This window comes from Apiospora marii, assembly GCF_038362585.1.
Source record: "Apiospora marii strain CBS 49790 chromosome Unknown utg000003l_segment0_segment0, whole genome shotgun sequence".
NCBI classification, from domain to species: domain Eukaryota; kingdom Fungi; phylum Ascomycota; class Sordariomycetes; order Amphisphaeriales; family Apiosporaceae; genus Apiospora; species Apiospora marii.
This window is the reverse complement of record NW_027117374.1, coordinates 5,223,844-5,236,851: the sequence shown is the minus strand read 5'-3', so window position 1 is coordinate 5,236,851 and position 13,008 is coordinate 5,223,844. Positions and strand designations below refer to the sequence as shown.

The 13,008-nt window shown below is 53.8% G+C and overlaps 5 protein-coding genes across 5 annotated transcripts; 3 read left to right on the top strand and 2 right to left on the bottom strand.

The window, feature by feature from the left end:
- Nucleotides 1-102: 102 nt before the first annotated feature.
- PG985_005181 (TLC domain-containing protein) lies at nt 103-1,646 on the top strand (the record flags this gene model as incomplete). The annotated part of the gene is made up of 3 exons (XM_066824950.1): nt 103-196; nt 291-895; nt 981-1,646. The coding sequence occupies 3 exons, from the start codon at nt 103-105 to the stop codon at nt 1,644-1,646; spliced, it is 1,365 nt and encodes a 454-aa protein (XP_066688110.1).
- Nucleotides 1,647-3,405: 1,759 nt separating this feature from the next.
- PG985_005180 (uncharacterized protein) lies at nt 3,406-4,146 on the bottom strand (the record flags this gene model as incomplete). The annotated part of the gene is made up of 2 exons (XM_066824949.1): nt 3,406-3,786; nt 4,039-4,146. The coding sequence occupies 2 exons, from the start codon at nt 4,144-4,146 to the stop codon at nt 3,406-3,408; spliced, it is 489 nt and encodes a 162-aa protein (XP_066688109.1).
- A 419-nt stretch (nt 4,147-4,565) lies between these two features.
- PG985_005179 (uncharacterized protein) lies at nt 4,566-5,073 on the top strand (the record flags this gene model as incomplete). The annotated part of the gene is made up of 2 exons (XM_066824948.1): nt 4,566-4,758; nt 4,880-5,073. The coding sequence occupies 2 exons, from the start codon at nt 4,566-4,568 to the stop codon at nt 5,071-5,073; spliced, it is 387 nt and encodes a 128-aa protein (XP_066688108.1).
- A 519-nt stretch (nt 5,074-5,592) lies between these two features.
- On the top strand, nt 5,593-6,681 carry PG985_005178 (centromere binding protein B; the record flags this gene model as incomplete). The annotated part of the gene is made up of 1 exon (XM_066824947.1): nt 5,593-6,681. One exon carries the CDS (start codon nt 5,593-5,595, stop codon nt 6,679-6,681), a length of 1,089 nt encoding a protein of 362 aa, XP_066688107.1.
- Nucleotides 6,682-8,236: 1,555 nt separating this feature from the next.
- On the bottom strand, nt 8,237-10,153 carry PG985_005177 (SH3 domain-containing protein; the record flags this gene model as incomplete). Its single annotated transcript, XM_066824946.1, has 2 exons — nt 8,237-9,892; nt 9,980-10,153. 2 exons carry the CDS (start codon nt 10,151-10,153, stop codon nt 8,237-8,239), a joined length of 1,830 nt encoding a protein of 609 aa, XP_066688106.1.
- Nucleotides 10,154-13,008: the final 2,855 nt, after the last annotated feature.

The window sequence follows — 13,008 nt, the reverse complement described above, 5'->3', positions numbered from 1 at the left end:
GTTTAATATCTGCGAAGAACTCTGTCACTTGAGCGATCCGAATCACGCCGCTTTATCCTCTTTCTAACCACCGAAAAACGACGAGCCGGTTTCTCAAGAATCATGAGCGCAACCAATCCCGAATTGCGGGCACTTCTGACCACCACCCGGAAAACTAGCAGGAGCTTTTCCCAATGGCTGTTCGACAACCAGGCTAGTATGTGCCCTGCCCCTTCCACCCCCAGGAAATAGATGACGGGAAAGGAACGCTCAAAGCGATTACGGACAATGTCACTTACTTGATTTGCCAGGACTTTCGCTGAGCGTCGCCGCTCCGCTTCTCCTTGCACACGCCTATCTGCCCGCGGCGCGGCCCTATACGTCCAAATTCCTGAGTCTGTCGTACTTCAACCCGCGCACAGGCAACTACGGCGCCGGTCCCAGCGACCTGTGCTTTGTGGCGTTTTGCGTTCTGGTCTGCACCGGTATCCGCGCAGCCCTGATGCAGCACGTCCTCGCACCTCTGGGCTGGGCCTGGGGCGCGGCCACAAAGAAGGACGTCACGCGATTTGCGGAGCAGGGCTGGGTGCTGTGCTACTATAGCACGGCCTGGCCGATGGGAATGTACTTGTATTACCAGTCGCCGTACCTCCTCAACCTCGAGGGGCTGTGGACTGGCTGGCCCCATCAGAGAGAGCTTGACGGGCTCATGAAGGGCTACTTCTTGGTGCAATGGGCTTATTGGACGCAGCAGCTTCTTGTCGTGAATCTCGAAGCTCGGCGGAAGGACTACTGGGAAATGGTCATCCACCATGTCATTACTACCTCGCTGATTTCCGCGTCCTACGCCTACCACCTTCACCGAGTGGGTCATCTAATCTTGGTGCTAATGGATACCGTCGAGCTGGTCTTCCCGGTACGTAACTCAGATCGGCTCGCAACAGTCCTTGCGCAGGCAAGCAAACCTATCCTTGAGACCTCCCGCTGACAACCGGAAATAGCTGGCCAAGTGTCTAAAGTACCTCGGCTTCAAGACCGTCTGCGACGTCATCTTCGGCGTCTTCCTGTTCGTCTGGGCCTGGACGCGCCACGTCTTCTACGGCATGGTGTGCTGGAGCTTCTGGCACGACCTGCCGCGCGTCGTCACGGTGCCCTGCTACAAGGGCGCCCCGGACGGCCTCCAGGGCCCCTTCCCGGCCCCCGGAGAGGAGGGCACGTCGTCGTACCTGCTGGAGCCGTTCTACGACCGCACGGGGACCGTCTGCCTTACCGACGGGATCCGGACGGGCTTCCTGACGTTCCTGGTCGCGCTCGAGCTCGTCATCTGCGTGTGGTCCTACCTGATCATCCGGGTCTCGATACGCGTGTTTAAGGGGGCGAGCGCGGAGGATGTGCGGAGCGATGATGAGGGGGGAGAGGGGGTTGAGGTTGAGGCGGGAGACAAAAGGAAAAAGAAGCAGAAACAGAAGCAGGGGAATGTTAAGTATGCGGAGCTGGAGCTCGTCGAGCAGGAAGTCGGCGTCGAGGCCGTGGACCTGAGTACGCGCAAGCGCCGCAACGAAAAGCTGCAGCTGCAGCCGCAGCAGAAATTGGGGTTGCGGTTGAGCAGGTCTGGTGGCCGGAAGGAACTCCTGAACCGGGTTGGGTGTGAGAAGCAAATCGAATAAGGGATTGGTTCAGGATTTGAAAGCTGTGTACGATGATGGCTGTTTAAGCGGACGTTGCGTGATTTAGCCATGTCTACGAATTGACCAGTCTCCAGTCGTAGCCGTGAGCATGTCTTTTCTTTTCATTTACCACATTTGTCTTCGCAATGTGGCCATCGGCACTGATTTGGTTGAGCGTTTTTGGCTAAGACAGCAAGAGGGACCCCTAGGTTTAGCGCTCACAAGCAGCCCCTTACCAGCTTTCAACCTCTTTTTCCTCCCCAGATTCAATGCTGTTGGTCAATCCCCTAGAATCTCGCCTTGTCATTTCAAATGTTCCAATATCTTTGGTTATCATCATTGGCCCCTATGCTCTTCTACCAAGGGGCCTCGTACTTCCAATGTGCTGTTGTTAAACGTGGTGTCCAAATGCTGTCCATGCATGTAGAGGGGCCCATAGCTTCGTTTGTAGTGGTAGGCTCAATGCGCAAAGCCACTGTGCGCCCCCTGACACTAAAATCAACCCAAGGGATCGGTTCCCTACCAAACGAGTCATGCACTGACCCAGCAAGCCGTTTGTCGCGTCCCTGTGCCTGGACTAGTACTTGGGTGACGCTCCGCGTTCTACCCGTCTTTTCCGGTATCTCTGCCCAGCCGTTCTGATCGGCTTGTGCATCGCATTCTTTCAGACTGCTGCTGGGTGGAGTGAGTGCGCATAGACTCACAATCATCACATGGGCTCGTCATGCCATTACCAACCCAGTTTTACGCTCTGGGGACCGAAGGCACTTACATCTACAAAAACGGTGACCACTGGTGTTGGTATGTTGAACCCCCCTCCTGGCGCCTGCATCGATCGGTATGTGACAAAATCATTAACCCTGCGAGTTGAAGCAATAATCTTCCAAGCGAGGTTCAGACAGTAGTAGACGAGAAAGCTGTCAAGACTTTCCTATGGGCTGCATTCGGGCCCACACCGGAATGCTACTTCGTGTCCTATAAAAAGGAAGACGGCAGTTCGAGATGTAGGTGCACTTGCTATGCCCTTCCGATATCGCGCCTGTTGAGATATTTTCCAGGTCATTGGTATCATCCAGCTAACCAACGGCAGTCGAATTTGGACGAGATGTCCCTAAACTGTTCATGCAGTATATCTATGATTCGGAGGGGAAAAAATACCTTACAAATGCCCATTTACAAGTTTGGTTCGGGCCCAATGGCAGTTTCCTGTTATATGATGGGGCCATGATAAAGTGGTCGCGTTTGCCTGTGGCTCTCGAGGATGCTGTCCAGTCGCTTCTGTCACCGAAAGGCTGGAGAGGAGGACCGCCTAGCATCGTAGCATGGAACACAAATGGTGCCTACTGTGTCATATCTGATTCTGGCTTGGCATGGAGCTGTCATATTCCAGATTCATGTCGTTCCTTAAAAGGTACCTGGGATAGTAAAAAGATGGGCAAGCTGCTGTCTGAACAGAAAGTCCAAGTAAGCGAGGGGCAGCCTTTTGGTCTGGTTGGATTACAGTAAGCTAACTCAGTGCAAGGCCGTTTCATTCAGTCTATCTGACCCAGACCACTACATCTTCTCCAACTCGGACAACGGCTATGGCTATAAAGTTCCCGAGGATCCTGAAGATCTCTGCGAGACCCTCGATGCATCAGCGCCCAAAGCCGTTCGTGCCGCACGTCGAAAGGAGCGGGGCGAGGTGAAGCTGCGCCGCGAGCTCCGCCAAGTCGCGGCGCTCAAGGAACAGCTCCAACAGGAACGGTGGCAAGCCAAGCTAAGCAAAGCCTACTACATGTGGAGGACCGATACGGATAGCTGCATGTCGCCCATAGCCCCGCCCCTGACCAAGTTCCCGCAGATGCCCGCCGACGTCTGCACCTGCGAGGAACTGACGTGCAAGTTCGAGAAGGAGAGGGAGGGCGGGCTCGCGGCCTGCGAGCACGACCTCGAGCAGGTCCTCCGGGCCTCCGGAAAGTACAACCGCGACTGGTTGCGCAAGGAGCGGCTGCGGTGGCACCCGGATCAGGTTGCGCGACGGTGCAGTCCTGAAGTGCGCGATCTGCTGACCAAACAGACCACCACGATGTATGCACAATTCGAGGTGCTGATCGCGAATGAGCTTTCCAGCGTAAGAATCAACCCCTAGGCGTTTGAGCTGACGAGACACGAGTAGCTAATATTTTGATGTGCAGGGAAAACGAAAGAGACAGACCTTCTAATAATCAAGCTTAATGTGGTCAATATTCCGCCTTTAGCAACTGCTGCTGTTACCCGTCCATATTATCATATACTTTACACATGTACAACATAAAATATAGGAGTTAGACTCCAGAAAGATTATATATGTAATTATTTATATGTAATCTATACCCTTATGAGGGAAGCTCGAGGGCCTGATTAAGGAGACTGAACGACGCAGACGTGTGCCGAGCGTAGTGATTAACCCGAGAGAACCGTCATTGATGTGTTTTCCATCGCCATTGGGCGAGATGAGACCTGAACCCAATAATTTCATTGCGTATTAGGTCTATGGGAGAGTTACACAGCTATGATGTAAACGACGTGAATCGTCAATTCTAACCATACGATCTGAGCCACTGCCTCTCGAATGTGCGAACGTCTTGTTTCCCTGTGGTGATCCAACATGTACCACAGCGGCGAAGCACAAGTCGGCAGCTATTGGGCTCGACGCGGTTCAATCCTTCACGGTGATCCATTGGCCTTGCCTTTCGTACACCATGTACCACCGAGATACGCAACGCTTTCGCTTCGCCATGCTGGGTGTGACGGATGCTAGCAAACTATCGCAACGTTTTGTTACGTGCCTACCTCCATGAACTTGAAGACAGCCGCAAGGATATATTAATCCGTGGTCCTCTGGGCATGGAGATAAATGTTTGCACATGTATGTGCTGCAGACTGAAAAAGCCCAAGATGAAATTCACCCAGGCCATCGCCATTGCGGCTCTATCCAGCCCCGTATTCAGCTGGGCTATCTTCAAGACCGAGAGTCGACAAGGCGACGTGGGCTGCCTAACCACGAACAGCTCGCCGGCAATCGAAGACGTGAAGGCTTGCATCGACCAACTCTATGATCGAGGAGGCGACTGTCCCCACGGTGGCACTGGTGAATTGCCCTACCACATGCTTCGTCTCATCCCCTTTGGCAATCAGATAGAACGAGTGCCTCATTGACTTCAAACATCTACTAACGACGGCTCTTCAATCCCTTCTGGGGGGTTATGCAGATTGTACCACGTTTGTGACCCAAGGCTCGGCCGCTGTCAAGCTCTGCGGAGCCGAGCTCCAAACGACGGATCTGACCTGCGTCCAGGTTTCCGACTACGCGAGCCAGATTGAGCAGATGTGCCAGATGAACAACTTGGCTGAGGGAGCCGCTACAGTCAATGCCAGTCAAAGGGTGGTTGTGGGTCACTCCTGAAAGATGCAAGTCAGTTGTAGTGTAGTGTAGGCAGTGGTGGTTACACGGGCAAAATGCATGAACGAGGGATGGTTAGATGGATATTGCAAAAAGCACGTGCCCTTTTCTCGTAGCAGCCAATGAGGCAGAAGTGGGGCCGCCTCTCCTTCTGCTGGCCAAATCAATATTACCTCGCCCAAAGTCATATTCGTTCCTTTTCGGTTTCTCTCGTCTTCTTTCCTGCAAGTTTCCCTTCGTGAATATTCAACCTTGCTAATCCCACAATCCACCTCCGGCCTCCAGTCCAGACAGTCCCCCCCACCACGCGCCTAGACTAACACCTGCACTCCCCGACAAAGCACTATGCCCACATAATTGAGTAGACAGGATCGCGTCAAGTCGATTCCCACTCTGGCAACGCGCCCGTCGGGCGAATAACCACCAACTTATTCAATTGCGAAGAGTAGGAGGGAGGACCGAAATTGCATCTCGAACTGTCCCATTGAACCCAAAAGCCCCCAAGTCCCCGCCGCCGTCATAATGTCGGCCATGGACGTGACTAATGATCCGGACGACTCAACCGTCTCGGTCGAAAGCCCAAAGGAGCGCCACTCCCTGACGCTCGACCAGCGACGCGCCCTCCGCCGCTGGGCGCATTCGCAAACCACCCGCCCCAGTCACAAGGCCTGCATCGAGTGGTTCTACAGCCAATTCGGCCAGCACATTTCCCAGTCCACCATCTCCCACTCCCTCTCCCCCAAGTATGCCCGCCTCGACAACGACAGCCAATTCAGTGGGTCGCGCCTTCGCTTCGGCAATTGGCCCGACGTCGAGAAGCTCGTCCTGCTCTGGCACGGCCAGGTCGTCTCCTCGGGCCGCAACCCCTCCAACGAGGAGCTGGCCGAGAAGGCCAAGTCCATCTTCTCCCAGCTGCCGCGCTACAAGGACGAGAACCCTCCCGAGTTCTCGCCCGGCTGGATCCATCGCTTCAAGAAGCGCTACGGTCTCCTGATACGACGACAGCGCCGCCATGGCAGTGCACCCAACCCTGCCGACGACATCCCCTATCTCGTCGACGCCGTGCCTCGCTTCATGACCATCAACCAAGAGACCAGCCCCGCGGCCATTCGCGATGCCGTCATGAGAGTCGTGGGCGTCGAAGCCTCCCTCGGCACCTGCGCCCGGGTTCGCGACGAGATTGTCCGTCGCATCGAGAACCCCGCCGCCGTGCACAACCCCATGGTGGCGCCGGAAGTGGACGCGTTCACCGACGAAGACCCCGAGGTCGTCCTCCAGAACGCCCTGAGAGCCCTGCAGCAGGAAGAGGCGGATGCGGAAGCCGAGGCGGCTGCTGTCCGCGAGGAGCGAGAGCGCCAGGAGTCGGGCCTGCCGCCCATCGCTGGCTTGTCCACGCCAGGCCACGCCCCACCCCCTCAGCCGGGCCCTCCCAGATCTGCTGCCCGCTTCACCCCTCAGGCACCCGAGGAGTTGACGCTGACACCGATTACGAGTGGTGGGCCCATATCGCAGAGTGACCGTCCGCTGCGGTGCCCCTTCTGCGTCAACCATCGCATGCTCAGGACCATTAAGGAGGCTGTTGAGCACATGAGCACACACGTTGTTGTTTAGCCAAAGGAACGCGATTTGCATCATACCAAGACTGTTGGCCCATGATGTTGGGCAAGAACAGGCTTTTGTAGGCCAGGGGAAAAAAGGCGTTTGGAGCTTGTGTATTCAACAGCAACAGCAGTCGCTTTTAGCTGTGTACATCGGACTGTTTGCATGGTGATCTGGCGTGGCGCAAGGCTTTTTTCAGGAGTTGTTGTCTACCTACGGGGATCTGTTTTTGCTTTATTATGTCGACTTCGTGGTACCGAGCCCGTGAACCATCACTGAGCTCTAGATTATTAGCAATACCACTGTACTTACAACAATAGCAAAGTGAACTAGCAGATAATGCGGGTTCATGTTGGGGAGGATACCGTCAAGATTGCGATAACTACCAATTACGATACCAATGTATACACTGTCCCGGGTGCTGGTTGCCCTGCATGCTAGATGTACTATCACGTCGTCCGTATCTGGAAACAGATGGTTTTATAAAAAATGGATTTATAATATTCGCCTTCCTAACCTATCCCATCCCTCTCTTCTCTCGTTGGATCCCTTGTCATATACCTCATCATTGCATGCGTGACCAATCATGAACCAATTCCCTGCTCAGTCGCTCACTATATACCCCCCTCTCCCCCTCATCCATCCCCTCCCCGAGCATGACTCCCCCCTCCAAGTGGCATCGTTGCAGTGATGGCTTCGACTCTCTCGCTCCTTTCGTCTTGGCCTGCCTGCCTGCCTGCCTGCTCCATGTAAAGCCAGCTGGTTTCTCGGATCAGACAATGTCTTATAGGTAAATGCCCTACAAGCCCCGCCGCCGAAACTGTGACGCTGCCGTGACCAACGGCCCAACCCAGCCCCAACGCTCCGTGAAATATATACGTATCCCGACCCGGGAAAGAGGCGAAGAGAAAAGAAAAAGATATCTTTCGTAAAGCGAGCCCGCCATCGCATAAAAACGAAGGAAAAGAGAACATAATAGGAAAAAGGAGGAAAAGGGGGCTGGCTGGATGGTTTGTGGCATAGAATTGTATGTGATTTTCCGCAAAATAAAACGCCCATAGTTAGTAAAAGGCAGCGCGACCCGTACATACATTCGCCTGGGAAAAAAAAAGTCCCGTGTAGAGACGAGAAATCGGGCCGGGTCTGTTCCCCCCTTGCCCGGCCAAAATAAAACCACCGAGTGCTTTTCTTGTTTGCCGCTCTAGTGAATGGGCGACGAGATACCCAGCGACACCAGCTCCATTGAGAAGCAGGAACGTTTTCCTTCGCGTTTGGAACTCCTGAACTGAGAAGAGCGTTCAGCCATTCTGCTTGAGCAGTGGTAGTCCGAGCAGGCGAGTACCGGCAAGCCTGGTGGGCTTAAACGATTGAGAAATTTGTGCAAAGAATAGAAAAGAATTGCAGATAGTAAGCTGTATGAACTGGTCAAGAGCGATGGACGGTCATCGAAGGAGTTTTCACCGCGAGGTAATAATAATATATGGCAGACACACGGAACAGCTGAAAAAGGGGGTATATTAAGAAGCGAAAAAACTGTAGCACTCTCTTCCGAAGGACTTGTCCATCCTCAATCTTGCTCAACAAAGATTACGAGCTTTTCGTTGTTGTCCAAGGCGTAGTTGAGGTCGTCGTCGCTCATCAGGCTCAACTTGTCCCCGCTGGCCTCATCACGGTAGAACAGCTGCAGTCCGCCGGACGGCTTGGTTCGTTCTGATATTTTCTCGTAAAGTAGCTGGAAATCGGTGTCCGAGGGTACCCGGATCAGGAAAGTGTCGCCATTGTAGAACAGTTTTACTTTGAATGCCGAGACGGGTTGGCTTATGCCAGGCGATAGCGAGGCTTGCGACGGTTGAGATACCGATGATCCCTGGCGAGTCATCTCTGGTTGGCCGTTCTGCATTTGGCGCGGAGCAGCCGAGAGGCCGCCGTAGCCATTACCGTTCAGGTTGTTCTTGGAGGATTGTCTCGATGCACCTCTAGGCGAATCAGCTGACGAGTGGGCAGAGCCCCCTGAGAGCCTGTACTCGTCGCCATTCGGCATGTCGATCTCGTAGTCACCTTCTCTCGGTGCGAAGAACTGCTTCACTAGGTTGCACCTTGAGATGTACTCCGGCTGTCCCAGCAGGTTCTTCACATAGGCATCCAGGTTGTGCAGCCGTCCCTCGGTGATCTGGTCGGTCACGTAGTTAACGGGGCCAGGCATGTAAGGAAGCGTGCGCTTTTGGGTGTTTGTGTTTCCGGCCTCGGCAGGGAATTCGGTCAACAGAGCGATCTGGAAATCGTAAAAGTCCTCATAGTAGCGAGAGAGCTCCCACTGGCGACCATCTTCCAGCTGTGTCTCAATGACGAACCAGTACTTTTCCTCGGCGAAACAGTAGCGTGGTATACGCGCAGAAATGGGCGCAAGTAGTTGTGAGCCCGCACTCTGGAAGTCTTGTTGTGTGCTTTGCTGTTGCGGAGACTGTGCCGAATAATTCCCAGAACCGGCCTGCTGGCTTGTGCGACTGCCTGCTTGTTGCTGCTGGATGCTCATGCGACCCATCGCTTGCTCCATGCCTTCCGGTTCGCTGCCGGGCGCGAACTTGCCCAGGGTGATGCTGCTGTTCTTGTAGTCGGCTGCCATCTTTTTCCATTCTTCGACCTTTGGTATGTTCGCTCGTCGTACGGCATCTTGTGCGTTGCCAACGGGGGCGTCAGATCCCATGTCCCGAATTTCGATGAAGGACACAGGTATGAGACCGGGCCCTCCGAGTCTGCCGATTGGTTTGGCAACGAACCACTCGGGGTTTGATTGCGCAATGACTATGACAGCCTCGCCGGCCTTGGCTTCTAACTCATCGGAACGCTCGGCGACAAAGTCGTACATGACAATACCATAAACCATAGCACCCGACTTCATACCCTGCTTCGAGCTTCGCTGGCTTTGCGCAGGTGTTGGCGGCAAAGAGGAGGCATTCGTCTCGGAGTAGCCTGAATCATGGTCCGGGTTCTTTCCGGCCGACAAACGTCCGGGAGAGTCCGACTGTCCGCTGTCTCTCTCGGTTCGTCCCAAAGCTTGGAAGAATGCCACTGGCACAAGGCCACGTGCGTCGGGCAGGGCAGGATTGCATGCTTCGTACCAGTCGGAATCGTTCTCGCGGCCAATGACGTGAAAAAAGTCGCCTCGCGAAAAGCTGAGTTCCTGGTTTGACTGAGCGGAATAGTCGTAGAGAGCTCGAATGACCTGTCAAGTACGAGCGTTAGCTTCAGAATCCCGAACGTGGAGGCACATGGACAGTAGTGCTGAAGCTCCTCATGCCATGCTACTGACCTTCTTCGGTGGCACGATGGCCACAGCCGACTTCGGTCCAATGCCGATTTGAGGATTCTTATCCTTGTCGCCCTTGATGGATCTCCTGAGGGCCTGGATCGCGCGAAGCAAGTTAGCAATAGTACAGTCTGAGGTGAGTAGTTCGCGTGTGGAATTGGACGTGGAGGCGGGCATAGTGGAGGATCTCTTTGGCAACCCAAGAATACGGTTACGATCGCAAATGGCTCCTTCTGCAGAAGGATATAACAATACCGAGAGACGAGGCGCACCAGAGGGAGGGGGGGACGGGGATGTAGAGGGGGCGGGCAAGCGCTGAGTTTAATGGCGTACCTTCATCGTGACACAATGTGTCTCTCGAGACTTGTGGCACCTGGAGTACTGTGTAGGTGAATGTTGTTGAAGTATGCCTGCGGACTAGTTGTGCAGGGCAGACGCCGCTCGTTCGGTGGCGATCGAAAGGTGGCTGTCAGTTCGCAGTGCAGAGGCGGTCTCTATGGGAAGCTCGGTCTCACCAGTTATGCTGGTACAAAGCTGGGCGAATGACTGTCAAGGATGCGCACTGGAGGGTACAGAGCAGAGGATCCGAGATGCGCGGCGCAATATAGCAGTGCCGAATCTGAATCAGTGCGACAACGCAGGTGGCGGGCGAAACGAATGAGCTCGCAGACCGGTGTGAGAATTTCCCAACTTGCGCGGCGCAGACAAGGAGATGCAGAGAAGCGAGCTGGGATTCCTGGCGGCAAGGCGCGTGGAGGTGTGGAAGTCGGTAGGTTCGAAGGATGTCTTTGATGCTTCGATATATATTCGTCTGGCTGTGCTTGTGTTGCTTGGTGAAGACGACTATGCCCGATGATGGTTCGAGAAAAAAAAATTAAGGACCCGAGACCTTGTGGTATTTCCTCTTCGGGCACGCTCTTTGTCTTGGAGGTCGTGGTTTCCTGGGTCTCCCTTTCACTCGTGGCTTCCTTCGCTACCTGCACCTTGGTTTGGAGATGTGCCGCGTGCGCGTTGCTTGTCGAGCTATGAAGGAAAAAATGGCGGACCACACACAAGACGACTCTCAGCAAACCTTCTCAACAAATGATGCAATCCCGAGTCGCGTTGGAGTTCTCGTCGTCGTCTTCGTCGTCGTCGGTGCTTTCCACGTTGTAGCCACCTTGTCAACTGTTTAGTAGAGAGGAGAACAATCGAAGGAGAGAGGAAGATGTGAGAGAAGTGGCGGGCGACCGTTGACGATGGGGCCCAGTGTTGATTAGAGTGTGCTGGATAAATTGACTCGAGTTGAGTGAGCGGACGAGGTGGGCGGGAGTGGGCGCGCGGATGGATCTGATCGAATGGAGGGGAGTTGGGTTAAGAACAAAAATGCAGGAGGGGGGCCACAGGCCAGGTGGGAGGGATCGGGGGGGCACACGGCCCAATCAACCACTACGCAAGACTAGGCCCAAGGTAGGGGAGGGGGGAGGGAGGAGGATGGATCATCAATGGATGGATCAAAAATCGCATGGAACATGGAGCCGGGACTTTGCCCAAAAAGCACTGACACCCTGACTTCTTTTCCATCAATTTCATTAGTGAGAGAGAGGTAGACCAGCCGTACCACTGGCGCTGCCACCGGCACTGGCGACTTGTGCGATTGGCTTCTGCGCTTGCGCTTGGCTTGACTAATGTGGTGGTATCAATACAACCTACCATCGTCGTCCACTTTCTTTGCGACAAGGACGGTCCGGCAGCAACAAACAACAGACGAAATCCCGAGATTGGTATTTTCTAGTCTTCCCACTTCTTCCTTTTGCAGAGTCACAGTATGCAGCGACCAGCGCATGAGATATACAAGCGATAATGTCTTGGTTATTTGTCAGAATGATGGGTTCGCCCGCTGCATGTACGTCGAAGAGGAGAATATTGGATGGAGTTCCCAGACTTTCCTATCATTGAGGGACATGCATGCTGCATGTATGTATAATTGCTTCCGCGAATTCTCTCTCTCTCTTTTTTTTTTTTTTTTTTTTTCCTCAGAAAAGAATAAAATAAAAAATCCTTCTCTTCCTCCAACGACCGGCCCCTTTAGGCAGGAAATACAAAAGTGGGATTCCTCCATGTTGCAATAATGAGCTGCTAGGGAAGCAAGAGCCCAAGCGCGTCCATCCATGTTAGCCCAGATGATTGGAGAGGGGGGACGGAAGGCAATAGATAGATGCCCAGTTCGATCAGGCAGGTCGAACGAACACAAATCGTCAGTTGACCTGTTCGTATTTACTGCCATTAACCTCAAGCCTCAGCCCAATTGGTTTTATCTGAGGCATCAGGCATGTTGTGATGCTCAGCATGTGAAGCGTCTCGGTCGCGGCAATCTTGTTGGCCTCACAGCACCAATGCCAGATTGAGATATTCGGGCTCTAGCAGCCATCAACAATTAATGTATGTACCGCAATACCTGTGCTGCTACCTTGATAGTACACGGCGCCCTGGGCGACCCTACCTAGAACCTGCATGTACATGGCAGGCCAAGTCCCGCAAAATACGCCTAGCCTTGCTGCAAACTACTCCTGCTGCTGCTGCTTCCGCTGTGCCTGTCTGTTGTAAAGATGTCTGCACGAGATCTCAGAGTTAAGGGACGGCTCTTTGTAGGTCAAGGTAGGTACCTACCATGGAACATTGATTAACACTTCTTCAAGGGTGTTGGGTGGTACCTCGCCATTTCCTTAGCCTTCGCGCTAAGCAAGAACGGGTGCTGCTCCAGAGTCAACAAGTCGCACGCAGTTCGAACCTTCGGCATCATGCCATGGTTGAGGAGAGCAAAAGAGGTGTGCTCGGTTTGCATAGCGGTATTGCTTGTTTACGGGATTTGGAACTGCTATGCAAATGTCATCTCATGAACAAAACAGTAGGGCAGCTCGTTGTGATCAGTGACGTGCCGAAGCATCCACACCACCCCCAAACAATAACCATCAGAGGGGGCTCAAGCGGACATCGGTCCCGTGCCTCATTCCGCATCCCACTATGTCAAAGCACCGCTCGCTGTACAAAGA